Genomic DNA, 18,504 nt, shown 5'->3' with positions numbered 1-18,504 from the left:
TACCTGTTCCAGCATGGCACTGCACAGGCTCCCAGCCCCCAACAGTATTGCACTGCGGTATATAGGGCCCTGACCACAGCAGACTGGGTGCTCCATCAGATTCTCCCAGCAAAGCACGGAGACTCTGGTAGAAAGTCAAGGCTAGAGATACAGCGAGAAAGAGCAGAGTGTGATAGCTGCCTCGTGGGATCTGTCCTAAGACACACTGAGGAAGCTTCTGAGCATATCCTTGTACGCATATAAAACAGTCTTCTTATAACCAGACAAATCATCTTCTTGATCAGCCAGTAAACACTCAGCAGATCACCTGTGAAAATGAACTCTAGACTGCACCTGGAGGACTCGCTATAGATATGTGTGGTAATGTCATAGTTAATTAGGCTGGTAAATGGCTTCAAGCCCGTGGGAATCACTTTACTCTAGAGAAGAATCATGAGCATCCAAAGGTTGATACTGAGAAATAAAATTGTCATCTATAAAGTTCAGTCTCAAGAACTACACATTCGAGCTACAAAAATAAAAGTAGCACGTGTCTCACAATGCTTTGAGTAACTTTGTGGGTTTTGGGTTGGGTCCCATCCCTAGCTATCCTGGGATGCATGTGGCCTCTCAGAGTTGCTGGTTGGACATGATCTAGAAAGGACTAACTGATCCCTTTTCATGGCCCTATGAGGTATTGGCATCCAGTGGCAAAACTGAAGCAGACAGATGACTACTTGGTCAAGATCTCACAGAGGATGTGGAGGGCAGGTTTGACCACAGGAGCTGACATACCATCTCTCCCGTCATTGCCTAGTTCCTCTGCTCAGCATTCACCATCATTCAATACATCACACATGTACTGATCAAGTTTGTCTTTGTGTTCCTCTTTTAGGCTAACATTTATGATCCTTGATATAGATATTCATGTTTGTTTTACACACACACACACATGCACACTAAAACCTGGCTCATAATGTATGATGAATAAATAATTGATCCAACCTGATGGTGCACACTTGTAATTCTAGCTGCCGGGGAAACAGAGGCAAGAGGATCTTGAGTTGGAGACCAGCCAGAGCTATAGAGTGAACTAAAAGCCAGTCTGGAAAACTTAATAAAATTCAGTCTCAAAAAAAATTTTGTGTTTAGTTTAAAAACGAATTGGGTGTGTGGCTCAGTGGAATAATATTTGCCTACCATGTATAAGGCCCCAGTATATATAAAAGTAAAAAGGGAACAATTGAAGAAAAGAAAGGGAGAAGGTAGAGAGAAGGGTTTGAAGTAAATGCTGCCATGTAGGTATGCATGAGAGGAGGGGCAAAGAGAAGTTAAGTAAAGGCCAGAGCCCAAAGCCACTGGACCTCTCAGATTCTTACCCTAGGTTCCTGCCAGCCTCATAAAGTGCTGCAATTTCTCTCCCACTCCCTTCACGGTCTGACCTCTAACCTTTCCAGTGAAAATGGCCAGTGTGTGGCTCTTCCTGGGTACCCCACAGAATCATCACCCTGATTTGTAGACTTTATAGTTTTCTGCATACTTGGGAAGTTCTTACCAACCTGTTGCACATCACAAATGATCTTCATGGTTCCAGGCAGAGATAGACATGCAGCACGCAGACAGACACCAGGATGTACCCTTGAAGCAGACTGGTGTTGTGCATGGTGCTACCAAAGCCGGTAAGTTTCTATGTAAATCCTGGTACCATTCCTCTTAGCTGTAATCAAGATCAAGTTGTTCTACCTCCCTGATTCAGCATTTTCTCACCAGTAAAATGTAGTCAGTACTGACCAGGCTGACTAGGGTACACATTATGTTATAATAAAAGAGCTGGTAGATGGCATGCATTGAGTTGCCACCCATATCCCTCCCTGGTTCATCATTTTAAAGACATCACCACCCTTTTTCACCAGCCAAATGTGCTTTGTAGCTCTCAATGTCCCCATGTCCAGAGACCAAAATTCCCAGACACTTTGGCTACCTCTTTCTAGGGTCTTCCTCCTTTTAGCCAAGGGCTGAAGAACCAGAAAATGAAGCTAACAGGAGAGGAACTCCCTGAGCTTGACTATGAGCTTCCTGAGACTGGGATCTGCTGAAAAAAAATGTCACCATGTCACACAGTGACAATTTGTGGTGGCAGCAGCTCCTCTGTATTTTGTGCTGACCAAAGTGGTCCAAACTACAGGAGTGGTGGGACTATTTCTCCTCCTGACTACAGCAGACTGAACCCAACATAGGATTTAAAATAACTGTTTATCTTTGACAAGGAGACACCCCCAAACTCTTGAAGGAGAGAGAAAGAGCAGCAGTGTAAGAGATGAGCCAACCACGGTGTAAGGAAAGGTGAGGAAGGCACGGGGCATTGGCGTCTAGAACAGTTGCCTAGTGAGGGAGAGCAACGGAAACAGACTGACTTATGAGATCCTCTGAGGTTAGAAAAAAAAAAAGACAGAATTCCCAAGCCAGAAACAGGTACTATTAGGGAAGACAAAGGCTTCAGCTGTTTGTAGGGAATTCACTCTGATGCCACATAAATGTTGTCAAGGGGAGGGCAGCCCAGGACCCCAAAGACAACTGAGAAGGATGGGGGCTCAGACAAGGTTCAGCGCGAGATGGATCATAGATTCTGTTGAGGTGAGGTCAGTGAAAACTCATTAGGGTCAGAGCCTCTTGTGAGATCAGGCTGTAGGCAGAGGAAAAGCAGCTTTCACCTGAGCTAGATCTCGACACTGACTGCAGCTGCTCCATGTTCAATGGGGCAGGGCACTGGACACTAACTGAATGAGCTAGACTACTAGGCTTCCTGACCCAGATTCCAATTAGCAGATGGATAAACCTGGGCAGGACTCAACTTCACTGTGTAAAGAATCACAGGTCACATTATATCTTTGTTCTTTTGAGATGATAACAAAATGAACGCAATGACCCAATCATGTACATGGCATGTAAGTACCTGGTTATGTGCTAGGTTAATGCACTGTGTGGTTGTTTCTAGGCTAGAGGACTTTAACACAAAACTTTGGGAGCTGCTATCAGAATTCCCTAAGCTCACAGGAGCAATGGGTCCTCAGTAAAGAGGATTATCTTCCTTCTCTTTCCCTGTAGACTTGGGAGTGAAAGGCAACTTTAAGACAGGTCCAGGGTTGAGAGCACATGGGGCCTTTTAACAAGACTATGGTTTTACTGGGCTGTACATGCCATCTGCGGTGCACAATGCAAAGCCCCAAATGGACTCTGCTGAAAGATCATAAGCTTTGGCTAGGGTCACAGAACCACTCTGCCTTTCCAAGAACCTGCTCATGGCAACCAAGTTAAGTCCTGGAGAGCCAAATGCAAGCTTTTACTTCCCCCAAAGAGATGGTGAAAGAATCTTCAACACAACACTCACTGGAGTGAGCAGCCAAACGAATGGCATATTCACCCCCACGTAGAAACTTCTCAGAGAAAGCCTCCCGGGATGGGTAGAGAGGTGGAAGGCCAAGCTCCTCACTGGTCAGCTGGATTCCCTTGGCCACTAAGAAACTCTCTCCCAGTGGAAATGAAGAAGCATTGGAGGCAGAGACAATCTCTTCTGTTTCCTTAATAAATTTCAGGACACGAAGTTTGACTTCCTCACAGGAACCAGGGCCTAGGACAATACAAAGAGCATAGGTGGATTCAATTACAAAGTCCAGATCTCTTCACTTCCTCTTCTTGGACCTCATTCACTCATCATTCATGGGGAGACCTGCAGGAGATGGTGATGCCCAGTGTTCACACCATGTCAGTTTGAGTGTATTCATGAGACCAAAATTAATCTGGGTACCAGTCTAAGAAAATCCTTTGTCCCACAACTGTTAACACACTGTTCTCACCGAAAAACAACATAAGGAAGAATGGGTTAAATTGGCTACAATTCTAGGCCACAGCCCATTATTGAGGGAAGTTAAAACAGAAACACAACAGGAACATGAAGGAAGCCCAGATATTTCACATAGCATTGCCTCTGACAAAATTCTTCCTTCAGAGTGAAAGAAGTGCAGCAGGAGCCCTGAAGGATTTTCTCTGTTGGCTAGCAAGCAACTTACACTTAGCTAGCTTTCTAATATAGTTTAATACAACTTGCTTAGGGACTGGTACTGCCTAGAGTGGACTGGGCAATTAATAATCAAGAAAATACTTTCAAAGACATATCTATGGGCCAATATGATATAGACATTTCCTCAAAAGGCATCATCCTACCAGATAACTCCATGTGGTGCTAAATTGACAATTAAAACTAACTTTGACACCAAAATACAGATGAGAAACTGAGGCCTGCATAAATCATACAAGCTGAGCAAGCTCCTTACTTGACAGTTTATTAAGAATTGTTAGACAGTCTCATCCTACAAATTTTGATCTGGATTACCTATATCCTGGATGGACAGATATAGAAAGGTGGGTAGGTGGGTGGGTATGTGGGTAGGTAGATGGATGGATGGATGAATGATGGATGGATGGATGATGGATGGATGAATGGATAGATGGATGGATGGATGGATGGATGGATGGATGATGAATGGATGGATGGATGGATGGATGGATGGATGATGAATGGATAGATGATGGATGGGTAGATGATGGAAGGATGGATGATGGATGGATGATGGATGGATGGATGATAGATGGGTAGGTGATAGATGGATGGATGATGGATGGATGATGGGTGGATGGATGGATGATGAATGGATGGATGGATGGATGGATGGATGGATGATGAATGGATAGATGATGGATGGGTAGATGATGGAAGGATGATGGATGGATGGATGATAGATGGGTAGGTGATAGATGGATGGATGATGGATGGATGATGGGTGGATGGATGGATGATGATGGATGGGCAGATGGATGATGGATGGATGGATAAATCGATAGGTAGGTAGATGAGTGTTTGGGTGGATGGGTGGGAATGGACTAAAGGATGAATGAACAAAATACATGTTTCCACGACTCTCAGAATTGCCCTGGTCATACTAAGGCTTTTCCACTAGAAAGCCTTTTCAAAGCAAACATGAAATTGATTATCTATGTGAGTTAACTCACATGCTGGGATCTCGCCAGGCCTGGTCCGAGTTCCATCCAGTTCCCGACCAGCCTCATCCACACACCAACAGCTCCTGATGTTGAAGTGTTCCAAAGGCATGCTAAAGTCTGAGTAGGGCCCTGGGTATTGGCTGAGCTGGCCATTTAGGATCTGCCAAAAGATATAAGGATCCAGGAAAATGTTCTCCCCAGGCTGAGTTGTGGCTCCCTCCAACACTACCTGTGGAACATCTTGAAGGGTTGGGTACTGTGCTAGCACTGGGAAGATGCTTTGCTGGCCAGCATCATAGAGACTTTGAAGAAAGAGGCTGAAGTTTCTGGAAGCTACTTCTCTGTAGCCCATGATCTTCATCAACAGTGTTGCCGGGGTCAGTTCCTGGCCATCGCTGTTCTGAGTGTTCCATCGTTCATACCACTCAAAGACCTGCTCATGGGGCCCATCACACTGCACATGCCTCCACTGGCCACTGGCACTGCACTGGGGGATGTAGACACTGGAGACGGAGGGCACCGTGCTGGAGTTAGAGAGCAGAACCCCCACTACCCCAAGGAAAGCTTTTTCAGCCTGTAACTGGCAGACACTGGGACCTGAAGGAGAACAAGAGACAGATATTTAATAAATTGAACAGAACAGAAAGATCAAGGTGACTGCTTGACTGTCAGTCTCAGCAACCTTAACAGCCTAAATTAATGAGTAGCATCCAACCTAGTGCCTAACCCAGTTACTGGCATGGCCAGTACTACAGAACGTCTATGTGTAACATTCTGTTATATGTATGCTGTATGTTTGTGTATATATGCCTTAAGCACATGTGGAGGTCAGAGACTGATATCTTCCTCAGTCACTCTATATCTTACTGTTTTAGACAGGATCTTTCACTAAACCTGGAGCTTTCCAATTAAGATAGTCTAATGGCTAGTAAGCTTCAGCTTTAGCTGTTTCTATCTTCCCTGTCCACAGTACCAGGGTTACAAATGTGCATTGTTCAACATTATTGTAGGTGGATGCAGATTCAGATGCATTTGCTTGTGCAGCAAACACCATTTGAGTCATCTTTCCAGTGTATGCACTTTCTTAATAACAAGCAAACATCTCTATTTGCTCATTATAATAGCTAATACTGTCCAGGTTTCTGTGGATAATGTTTAGCTAAAGTAACTTTTCTGTTAACTGAAGTTTGCTCTTTAGTTATGAGCAAACTCAGTTTCTTACAATGTATCAAGTTCTAGTCTAAACAAAGACTCACTATCCAACATACTTACACTTCTTGGGTTCACCAATTGTACTTTGAGTTCCAGGAATAACCTGGCCTTCAGCATCAACACAGTAACATTCTGAATTGAAGCACTGAACAGGCAGAAAATATCCCTCACTAGTACACGTAGGAACAAAAAAGCTGGAGCCAGCAGGCTGGGCGCCTGCAAGGCTTTGCATCTGTGCTCTTTGCTTCTCACACTTAGTGGGACATCTTGGGTGTCCACCTCTGACTTTTGAGCCTTTGACTTCTTTGCCTCGGGAATCCACACACCAGCATTCTCCAGCATAGCACTGGATATCCTCATAGCTTCCTCCAGCACTGCATGATGGGACAAAGAGCCTCCCAGGTGTCTGTTTACAGGCCTGAGCATTGAACACCATTTCCATCACATCTCCTAAATCCCTCGCTATTTCCTCAGGCACGGAAACAGCACGCTGCAAGAAGACCAGGAATTCTGGAAGTTCCAGGAGAGAAACAAGGAATTTTAAGGCATCTTGGTTCTCTTGTAGGTTGACTTTGAAGCCAAAGGTACCCACAACTGGTTGATTCATAGCAACTCTCTTCTCAGGCACACGGAGAGGTGCTGGGGTAGAGCCAGAGTCCAATCTCACAGAGAGTAGTTTGGCTAGATCAGTAGCTCTGTCTCTATCCAGGAAGCCTTGGAGACCAAACTGCTGGAAAAACTGACTGAAGTTAAGTGTACTTCTTGTACCCAGGGCTCCTGACAAGTTAAACTTGGCAGCATTCACCAAAAATGTCCCTCCAAAGAGGTTTTGCTGGAGTCGCTTGGGGTTGATGGTAAATTGAAGGGCAAGCCCTGCCAGTTCTCGGGAGGGGAAAATTGCTCTGATGGCTTCTCTAAGTAGACTTCTAGATTCAGAGAGCTGTTGGTAGTGTTCCACAGCTATAGAACGTAGGAGTCCAGAGTCAACAAAGAGTTCCTTGATTCTGGGTGGGCAGGATGTGTCCGATCTGGCACCACTCATGGGGACCTCCCTCTCCTCAGAAGACAACAGGTCCGGTGGACTACCGTAGCCTGGGGTTTCAAAGTAGAGCCTAGACAAGGCCTGCTGCCTTTCTGAGGCACACGACTGATCTTCAGCTGCATGAGACAGTTAAAAATATAGTTAGCAGAGAATTAGTCCTGAGGACCCTTCCTCTACTATGTCCTCATGCCTCTGGTAGCAAGATTTCAAAGGTTCATGCCTACGTTGTGGACCATTTGGTTGGTTGGTTGTTTTTCTGTGAAACATTGGCTGTCCTAGAACTCTTTAGACAAGGCTGGCCTAGAATTCGGAGATCAACCTACTTCTGCCTCCCAAGTGCTGATATTAAAAGCATGGGCCATTACCACCTGGACTATTCCTTTTCTGTATTCACATATGTCTTCCCTTCTCCCTGGAGCCACTACTTTGAGCTAGTTCTTAGGGTGAGCATTCTTGTCCCCATGACCAGTTGGCCACCTCAAGCTAGACTGATGCTTTTCTATAGCAAGTCTATGAGACAGCAGCCTACTTTTTGAAAACATGGCCACACTTGTGTTGGTCTGAACAGTGTTCCCTAAGGACATTTTTATACTTGTGGGTCCCTAAGTATGAATTGGAAGCAAGGTCTTGGTAGACATAATCAAATTAAAATGAGGTCATGTAGACTAGGGTAAGCTATAAATCCAATGGTTGGTGTCTCTGTGAGAAGAACCACAGCGAAGAGGCCATGGAATAGTCAAAACACATGCACTAGAATGACAGATGCAATCATGAAGCTAAGGAAAGCCAGAGACTGCCAAACACAACATCCAAAGAGAGTGTGGATAGCCCTGTCTCCACCCTGACTTCTGGATGAGAATTACAGTATGCGAGAGAACAAATTTCTGCTGTTGCAAGATCTACTGTGTATTGACTGGTTCTGGCAGCCTTAGGAGCCCAGTTTGCTGACAAAGTTCTATTCGTGTTGCTAAGCTTCTGTTTCCCAGCTTTCTCTTGCTGCGGTTCTCAATGACGTTTAATGCTTTACCATATGCTCTTTCTGTGACTCTCTATTTCCTCTGGTGTCCAGTTTATAGTCTCTTTCAGAATGAGACATGTACCAGCAATGCTGGTTGTGCTTTATATAAGTAATACTTTTCTATATTGTGATATGCAACAATAAAAACACAGCACACCCCATCATTGTTTTCTATCTTATAATAATAAAGTGCTGATCCAGCAAGCACGCTTGTTACACCCCTTATGCTTCTTGGTCTTTCTGTGAAATTGCTAGTGAATAGGTAACCGACTCAGTCAACTCTTTGTGGTCAGAACATTCTATGTAAGTGTCTTTGAGAGAAAAAACAACTCAAGCATCATCTGGCTTTCTTCATATAGGTGCATAAGCAAGTTCCATTCCTTTCCAAAAATCCACAAATCTTAGGGGACCTTCTAAACCACTACTCTCAACTTGTAAAAATAATTCTTTCCTTTTGATTCACACAGATGCCATAAAGGAAGCCAGCCAATTTCCCTCTGTAACCAAGCAACAGAGAAAGAACTGGAACATGTAGAATGCATTCATGGGTGTGTGTGTGTGTGTGTGTGTGTGTGTGTGTGTGTGTGTGTGTGTGCTGGAAGCATATAAAGCTGAGCAGATCCCTCAGCGAGGCCACTGCGTCCTGTAATTGGTATCACAGGAGACAGAGGAAGTGAGTAGTGAGTGTGCAGCTTCACTTCCCCTTCCACACTGAGCGCTGAGCCCCTCTGCATATTTCAGACAGTGAGGAAGAGTGAAAGTCCAAAACCCACCCAAGCATTCATCAGAGTTCTTGCTTTGACTTGAAAAAGCCACAGCTCTTTGTTTGCACCCAAGGACTGCAGGGTACGATGTTCTTTAGGTTTTGATGTAACTGAATGATGGTCTCAAATACTTACGAGGCAAGGCCTTAAACTTTTCTTTTATGACATCTGTACATTAACCAAACAATATGAAGACTGTCTAAAGTGTCAAAGTACAGAAGTTGAAGGGTTTAGTGGAATTTCTTATATCAATATCCTTTTCTATTTACTTTGAAGCCATGAGATTTGAGGTTCTTCTTGACTGGTTTGAAGCTTAGCTTTCTGGGTAGGAAGTCTATATGTTCCTGCATTTCTTTCTTCCCTATTGCCACACCCATCCCAATCCAGGGGGCCTTACAGAGATGCTGATGGCAGTGCAATGGTTCACAGCTGCCCTCCTGTGTTAGCACATGGGATAGAATAAAGTCCCTCCAAGATGCATCTTTCTTCTCAGTTTCAAAAGTGTCCCTGCAAGTGTCACTGGTTGAGATGAAGTCACACTTGATTGAAAATTATTAGTCTAAACCAACTTATATTCTTTTAAGATAAGACAGGAGACACAGGCAGATCAAGCACACTGCTATCAGGACTCTCAACCTGACCTCAGAGAATTGAGTGGCCAGGGGAGACACAGGAACACTCTCCCTTTTGAGACCATGAGTAATCCCACACACACTCTCTCCACTGATTGTCTGAAGAGAGCCCTATGGGAACTCTTGGGTTGCAGGTATCACACCACTGCTTGAGTCTGTGCTCTTCAGGCCTACATCTGCACCCATAGCTAGAGCCAGCCCATTGCCATGGGAACTTATACCCTGCCCATAGAGAGCTGAACACCCAGGACTGATCTCCCTCTAGAGCCCACGGCCCACAGACGCACAGGAAAGACAAGCTCCATTCAGAGATAACAAGATCAACTAACATAGAAGATAAGAAGATGGCAAGAGGCAAGTGCAAGAATCTAAGCAACAGAAACCAAAACAACCTGGCAACATCAGAACCCAGCTATCCCATCACAGAAAGCAATGTATATCCCAACACACCAGAAAAACAAGATATGAACTTAAAATCGTGCCTCATGCTGATGATATAGGGTCCCAAGAAGCACAGGAATAACTCCCTTAAAGAAATACAAGAGAACACACACACACACACACACACACACACACACACACACACACACACACACACCATACACACAACCCAAGTACAAGCCCCTAGAGAAACACAGAAAAATACAAGCAAACAGATGAAGGAATCAAAACTATCCAGGATCTAAAAACAAAAATGGAAACAATTTTAAAAACACACACACAAAGAGAGACAACCATGGAAATAGAAACCCTAGGGAAGAGGTCAGGAGTCCTAGATGCAAACATCACCAACAGAATACAAGAGATGGAAGAGAGAATCTCAGGGGCAGAAGATAACATATAAAGCATTGATACAACAATCAGAGAAAATATAAAAATTAAAAAGATCCTAACCCAAAATATCCAGGAAATCTAGGACACAATGATAAAACCAAACCTAAGGATAATGGGGGTATAAAATAGCAAAGACTCTCCACTGAAATGCCCAGTAAATATCTTCAACAAAATTATGGAAGAAAACTTCTCTAACCTAAACAAAGAAATAACCATGAACATACAAGAAGCCTATAGAACTCCAAATACATTGGACAAGAAAAGAAATTCCTCCCAACACAAGAAGTCAAAACAACAAATGTTCAAAACAAACAAAGAATACTAAAAGCAGTAAGAGAAAAAGGACAAGTATGCTTTATACTTTATATGTGTAAAGGCAGACCAATCAGAATTACACCAGACTTTTCAACGGAGACTATGAACGATAGAAGATCCTGGACTAATGTCGTACAAACCCTGAAAGAACACAAATGCCAGCCCAGGTTATTATATCCAGCAAATCTCTCAGTTACTATAGATGGAGAAACCAAGATATTCCAAGACAGACCCAAATTTATACAATATCTGTTGACAAATCCAGCCCTACAAAGCATAATAGATGGAAAACTCAAACACAAGGATGGAAACTACACACTAGGAAAAGCAAGAAAATAATCCTCTTTCAACAAAACCAAAAGCAGAAAGAAACACAAACATAATTCTACCTCTAACAACAAAAATAAATGTAACAACAATCATTATTCCTTAAAGTCTCTTAACATCAATGGACTCAATTCCCCCCCCCCCCAAAAGACATAGACTATCACACTGGATACATACACAGAACACAGCATTTTGCTGCACACAGAAAACTCATCTTGCAACAAAGACAGGCACTACCTCAGAGTAAAAGGTTGGAAAAAACTTTCTAAGCAAATGGTTCCAAAAAACCACACTGGAGTAGCTATCCTAGTAGCAAATAAAATAGATTTTCAACCAAAAATCATCAAAAAAAAGGAAAAACACTTATTAAAGTTAAAATCTATCAAGATAAACTCTCAATTATAAACATCTATGCTCCAAATATCACATTCATAAAAGAAACATAAAAGCTCAAAACATATATTACACCATACACAATTATGGTAGGAGACATAAACACCCCATTCTTATCAATGGACAGATCATGAAAGCAGAAACTGAACAGAGATAAAGTGAAACTAACAGAAGGTAGGAACTGAATGGATTTAACAGACATCTATAGAATATTTTATTCTAAAACAAAAATACCTTCTTCTCAGCACCTCACAGCACCTTCTCAAAAACTGACCATATAGTCAGTCACAAAATGGGCCTCAACAGATACAAGAAGACTGAAATAATCCCATGCATTCTACCAGATCACCATGGACTAAGGCTGGTCTTCAATAACAACAACAAAAAGCCCATATACATGGAAGCTGAACAATGTTCTACTCAATGATAGCTTGGTCTATGAAGAAATAAAGAAAGAAATTAAAGACGTTTTAGAATTTAATGAAAATGAAGGCACAACATACCCAAACTTATGGGACACAATGAAAGTAGTGCTAAGAGGAAAACTTATATCTGTGAGAGCCTCCAAAAAGAAACTGGAGAGACATATACTAACACCTTGACAGCACAACTGAAAGCTCTAGAACAAAAAGAAGCAGTTACACCCAAGAGGATAGAAATAATTAAACTCGAAGCAGAAATTAACCAAATAGAAGCAAAAGTAACTATACAAAGAATCAACAAAACCAGGAGCTGGTTCTTTGTAAAAATCAACAAGATTGATAGACCCCTAGCCAGACTAACAAGACGGTACAGAGAGAGTATCCAAATTAACAATTTCAGAAATGAAAGGGGAGACATAACAACAATAACTGAGGAAATTCAAGAAATCATCAGATCCTACTAAAAAAACCTATACTCAACAAAACTGGAAAATCTAGAGGGAATTTTCTGGACAGATACCAGGTACCAAAGTTAAATCAGGATCATATTAAACCATCCTAACAGCCCCATAACCCCTAAAGAAATAGAAGCAGTCATCAAAAGCCTCCCAACAAAAAAGCCCAGAACCTGATGGGTTCAGTGCAGAATTCTATCAGACCTTCACAGAAGACCTAATACCAATCCTCTTCATACTGCTCCACAAAATAAAAGCAGAGGGAACACTAATCCAACTCATTCTTCAAAGCTACCATTACTTTCATTTCTAAACCACACAAAGACCCTACAAAGAAAGAAAAATTTAGACAAATTTCCCTCACAAACATCGATGCAAAAATACTCAATAAAGTTCTTGCAAACTGAATCCAAGAACAGATTAAAATGATCATTCACCATGATTAAGAAGGCTTCAAAGCAGGGATGCAAGAATGGTTCAATATACGGAAATCTATCAATGTAATCCACTATATAAAACTCAAAGAAAATAAGCACGTGACCATCTCTTTAGATGCTGAGAAAGCATTTGACAAAATTCAGCACCCCTTCATGTTATAAGTCTTGGAAAGATCAGGAATCCAAGGCCCATAATTAAATATAGTAAAAGCAATATACAGCAAACCAGTAGCCAACATCAAACTAAATGGTGAAAAACTTGAAGCAATCTCACTAAAGTCAGGGACAAGACAAAGCAGTACCCTCTTTTCCTACCTATTCAATGTAGTATTACAAGTACTAGCCAGAGCAATCAGACAGCAAAAAGAGGTTAAAGGGATATAAATTGGAAAGGAAGAAGTCAAAATATCACTATTTGCAGATTATAGGATACCATAATTAAGTGACCTCAAAATTTTCACCAGAGAACTTTTACAGCTGATAAAAAAAAAAAAAAAAAAAAAAAAAACTTCAGCAAAGTGGCTGGATATAACATTAACTTTAACAAATCAGTAGCTTTCCTCTACTCAAAGGATAAACAGACTAAGAAGAAAGTTAGAGAATCGACACCCTTCACAATAGTAACAAAGAATATAATATAACTTGGGGTGACCCTAACCAAGCAAGTGAAGGACCTGTATAACAAGAACTTCAAACCTTGAAGAAGACAACTGAAGAAGATCTCAGAAGGTGGAATCCATGTGATGGATTGGAAGGATCAACATAGTAAAATTGGCCATGTTGCCTAAAGCAATCTACAGGTTCAATGCAATCTCCATCAAAATTCCAACTCAATTCTTCATAAAGTTAGAAATATCAATTTTCAAATTTATTTGTAATAATAAAAAAACCCAGGATAGCAAAAACTATTCACAAAAAAAAAAAAAAATCCTTCTGGGAGAATCACCATCCCTGACTTCAAGCTGTATTACAGATCAGTTGTTATTAAGAAAAAAAAAAAAAAAAAACTGCATGGTATAGATAGGCAGGTAGATCAATGGAATGGAATTGAAGACCCAGAAATGAACCCACACACCTATAGTCACTTGATCTTGGACAAAGAAGCTAAAAATATTCAATGGAAAAAGGACAGTCTCTTCAACAAAGGGTGCTGGTTCAACGGGCAGTCAGAATACAGAAGAGTGCAAATCTCTTATCTCCTTATCTCCTTGTACAAAGCTCAAGTCCAAGTGAATGAAAGACCTCCACATAAAACCAGGTACACTGAAACTATTAGAGGAAAAAGTGGGGAAGACCTTAGAAAACACAGGCACAGGGGAAAATTTCCTGAACCAATGGCTTATGCTCTAAGATCAAGAATCAACAAATGGGACCTCATAAAATTGCAAAGATTCTGTAAGGGAAAGGACACTGTCAAAAGACAAAATGGCAACCAACTGATTGAGAAAAGATCTTTACCAATCCTACATCTAATAGAGTGCTAATATCCAATATATACGAAGAACTCAAGAACCCTAACTCTACAGAATTAAATAATCCTATTACAATGGGGTACAGAGCTAAACAAAGAATTCTCAACTGAGAAATATTGAATGGCAGAGAAGCACCTAAATAAATGTTCAACATCCTTAGTAATCAGGTAGTGCAAATCAAAACAACCCTGTAATTCTGCCTCACACCAGTTAGAATGGCTAAGCTCAAAAACTCAGGTGACAGCACATGCTAGTGAGGATGTGGAGAAAGAGGAACACTTCTCAATTGTTGGTGGAGTTGTACAACCACTCTGTAAATCATTCTGACAGTTCTTCAGGACTAGACATAGTACTTATCTGAGGACACAGCCATACCACTCCTGGGCATATACACAAAAGAAGCTCCAGCATCTAACAAAGACACATGTTCTACCATGTTCATAGCAGCATTATTTATAATAGCCAGAAGCTGGAAAGAACCCAGATTATTTTTCAGTCGAGAAATAAATACAGAAAATGTGGTACATTTCCACAATGTAGTACTATCCGGCTATTAAAAACATCAACTTCAGGAAATTCCTAAGCAAATGGATGAAACTTGAAGCTATCATCCCGAGTGAGGTAACCCAGTCACAAAAATGACCACTCATGGTATGTACTCACTAATAAGTGGATATTAGCCCCCAAAGTACAAAATATGAAAAAAAGAGAAAACAATTCGCAGAACTTATAAAGCTCAAAGAGAAGGAAGGCCAGAAGGTAGATGCCTTAGTACTTCTTAGAAGGGAGAACAAAACACTAATAGGAGGAAATAATGGGACAAATAGAGGAGCAGGGATTAGAGAAAAGATTATCCAAAGACTGCCTCACCTGGGGATCCATCCCATATGCAGCCACCAAACTCATGCATTATTGCTGATGCCAAGTAGTGCTTCCTGACAGGAATCTGACATAGATGCCTCCTCAAAGGCTCTGCCAGAGCCTTACTGATACAGAGTTGACTAAGGCTGTGTCTTGTAGCTAACCATCAGACTGAACACGGGGACCCCAATGAAGGAGCTAGAGCAAGGACTGAGGAGCTGAAAGGGTTTGCCACCTCATGTGAGAAACAAAATTATCAACTAACTAAACCCACCAGTTTCCAGGTACTAAATACCAACCAATGAGTTCTTATGGAGAGACCCATGGCTTCAGGTGCATATGCAGCAGAGAATAGCATTCTCCTGCATCAATGAGAGAGGCCTTTGAGCCAGAGAAGGCTTGTTTTCCCTGTGTTGGGGAATGCTGAGATAGGAAAGGGTGGTTGGGAGAGGGAGCACCTTCATGGAGGCAATGGGAGGGAGAGGGGAATGGGATTGGTGGAAAGAGGATAACACCCGAAATGTAAATACAGAGAATATCCAATTAAAAGAAAAAAGAAAAAAGAAAGAAAACAAATTTTCAAAAAAAAAAAAAAAAAAAAAAAAAAAGGAAAGGAAAGAGAAAAGATACAGACATAGGGAAGATGGCAGAGATTGGAGCATGTAGCCAAAGGGTAGGTGGCCCCCAGCAGAGCTAGAAGGCAGAAGAGGCTCTCATGGAGCCTGCAAACAGAGTCTTCTCTCCTTTAATTTTGGACTTCCAGCCTCTGGACTTATAAGGTTAATGTAAGGGACCCAGTTTGTGCTAATTTGTCACAACAGCTCTTGGAAGTCAAGACCTCTCCACTATCTTTCTTAAGGACACTGAGGTGACTTTCTAATTGGATGCTTTAATCTCAGGTCCAAAGCTTCCTTCAGCTCCATACCTAACACTGATGGGAGGCATATAGCCCACACATGGCCCAACAGGCTTCTCCAGGATGAGCCTCACTTCCCTCCAACATGAAGCCCAAGCCTTGGTTTTGAGAAGGGCTACATTCTTGCTCCTTCTTGTCTTTCCTTCAAGTCACAATCTGCACTCCGTACTCCAACATTGTCTCTGCCATCCTTGCAGATTCAGAGCCTATAGGAAGTGCCTTTATTACAGGCACTCTGAACAACTGTCCTTGAATTCTTCCTCAGTGCTTTGAAATAGAACTAACAAGCTTTCCCTTGGTACTATATCAGCTGCCTGTGCACACTCCATCCACGGGACATGAAAACTCAGTTCATTTTCTGCTATGAGTCCCTGGGATTCCTTAGGATTTCCGAGAGTGTAACTATATCTGACACAAAACCAAAAACCCACTGCGAGTTAACAGCAGCAGACTGCCTTCAGTCACACAATTTGAAGGACCTCTGGGGGATATTCAATCAGTAGTTGATTAGTGAGCTCCTGAGAGACTGGTGTGAAGAAACAGAGACAGTAACAGGCTCTGAGGAGAGCAGAACATTTACCCCTTAGAGGAACTTACTGCAAGACGGTGGCTGCCCTAGCTGCTGAGTGCCAGGGATCTCTATTCCCTGGGCATCCACACACCAGCACATCCCTTCCATCTGGCACTGGACTGGTTGGTACTGCCCATCTCTGTGGCAGCTTGGGATGTATGGATGACCAAAGCTGGTGGCAGCAAATTGTTCTACTTCACACTTAGTGGGGCCTAGAAGAGATCACACAGCAAGGGAGGCATTCAAAGCGAGTAAGGTCTGTGGGCACAGCCTGCGTGGATATTTGCTGCCCAAGAGCAAACTCCTATACTTACTTTGATGTAATAGCCTGCAGATGAAAATGACCGCAGGACCCCAGTGATTTCACAGCAGAAGCATGTGTCTTGCTAGCTAGTTACTTACATCGGAATCTGCCAGAGATGAGTAATTGAATGGCCAGGAATCGTCTCTGCAATATCCGGTACATGGTGCTTTGAGTGAAGGTGGAGGCCTGGTCCAAGCCAGCAAAAATGGTGTCATAAATTTCATCCAGTAACAACTCCAGTCCTGAGCAAAGGTAGATACCCTTCAGGGGTTGGCTCCACAGGAAATAAAGCTCTAACCTAGCTGAGCTGACAGATGTCAAACGTCAGCATCTACATAAGCAGCATCATGCAATGAGTCCGGGCATATCCATTCTTTAGACATTGAAAATTGTCGCCAGCTACAAGTTTATGCTCAAAAACCATGCAGCAGATTTACAAAGTAGTGATACGAACAGCAACACCATTTTAAACACACTTGTGATTATGTAGGCTCACATCTCTCGCTAGGCCCCTGAGCCATAGGCTGGACATGCATGGAATAAAACTCACAGGTTACACCATCAGGGCTGCTGTTTCAGCTGTGCTGGTCTGGCCGCACAGAGGAATGCTACCTAGAGAACGAGGCTGATAACACGTCTTGTCTCCCACTCGCCACACAGCAATGACAGCATACGAGCGAGCCGAAGCTTCAGCAGTGTAGAGCGGATGAAAGCTGCCTAAGGCTGTGTGTTCACACCCATAGCAACCCAACAAGGATGTAAAACTCCAGTGCAATTTCCTCCTTAGGCACTAGAGTTCAAGGATTCCACCTGGTCCCTTCCCATTGCCAGAAGTACGGCTGATTACCAGTCTCAGCCAGCTCCCGGCCCTGGCTGTCAGCACAGTAACAGTACCCAGACACCTCAGAGAACCTGCTCCGGAAGGAACTGAAGGTCACAAAGGCATCTGGAAACCTGTCAGAGAGGAAGAGACGTGGTCACCATTGCATAAAAGACGAGCCATCTTCAATTGAAACCAATGTGGCAGAGTCCTCAGCTGCGTTTATTTGAAAATCATTCCTGCTCTGGCTTTACTTCGCTATGCTTAACTGTCATCTACCAACTAGGCTTTTTCCATTTCAACTTTTTACCAACTTGTGTCCACAGACACAAAGGACCGGAGAGAAAACAAGGCACAAGCGCTGCATCTGCTTCCCCAACAGCGTAACCAGAGCCCAAAGCCGGGTTTCCTTTAAGGGAATATGACAGACTTCAAAGTCTCATTTGTGAGAGCAACTGCTTCCAGGGCATTTACAATTCTCAAAAGCCTGTAAAGGAGCCAGGTTCAGGTTCTATTGCAGGAGCTCTGCAAGGAGAAAATGCTCCCATTCCATCATCAAATGCCTCAAAAATCACAACTACTTCACCATTTGTGTCTGTCAACTAAAAAAAAAAAAAAAAAAAAAAAAAATGCCTGTCCTAACCACACCTAACCTGGCAAATGCTCCATGGA

At 42.6% G+C, this 18,504-nt stretch overlaps 1 protein-coding gene across 1 annotated transcript in view; it reads right to left on the bottom strand.

The window, feature by feature from the left end:
• The window catches only part of TG (thyroglobulin), a gene marked incomplete at both ends in the record, with an annotated part of 179,405 nt that overhangs the window by 152,574 nt on the left and 8,327 nt on the right, over positions 1–18,504 (bottom strand). The window contains 7 exons of the mRNA XM_080939317.1: positions 4–141; positions 3,368–3,607; positions 5,047–5,634; positions 6,310–7,407; positions 16,735–16,920; positions 17,111–17,254; positions 17,860–17,966. Of these exons, the coding sequence (XP_080795443.1) occupies positions 4–141; positions 3,368–3,607; positions 5,047–5,634; positions 6,310–7,407; positions 16,735–16,920; positions 17,111–17,254; positions 17,860–17,966 (2,501 nt within the window). The remainder of the gene's footprint in view (positions 1–3; positions 142–3,367; positions 3,608–5,046; positions 5,635–6,309; positions 7,408–16,734; positions 16,921–17,110; positions 17,255–17,859; positions 17,967–18,504) is intronic.

Source organism: Micromys minutus (genome assembly GCF_963924665.1).
Source record: "Micromys minutus genome assembly, chromosome: 27".
Classification (NCBI taxonomy): domain Eukaryota; kingdom Metazoa; phylum Chordata; class Mammalia; order Rodentia; family Muridae; genus Micromys; species Micromys minutus.
The sequence above is the reverse complement of the archived record's forward strand: the minus strand, read 5'-3'. Positions and strand labels throughout refer to the sequence as shown.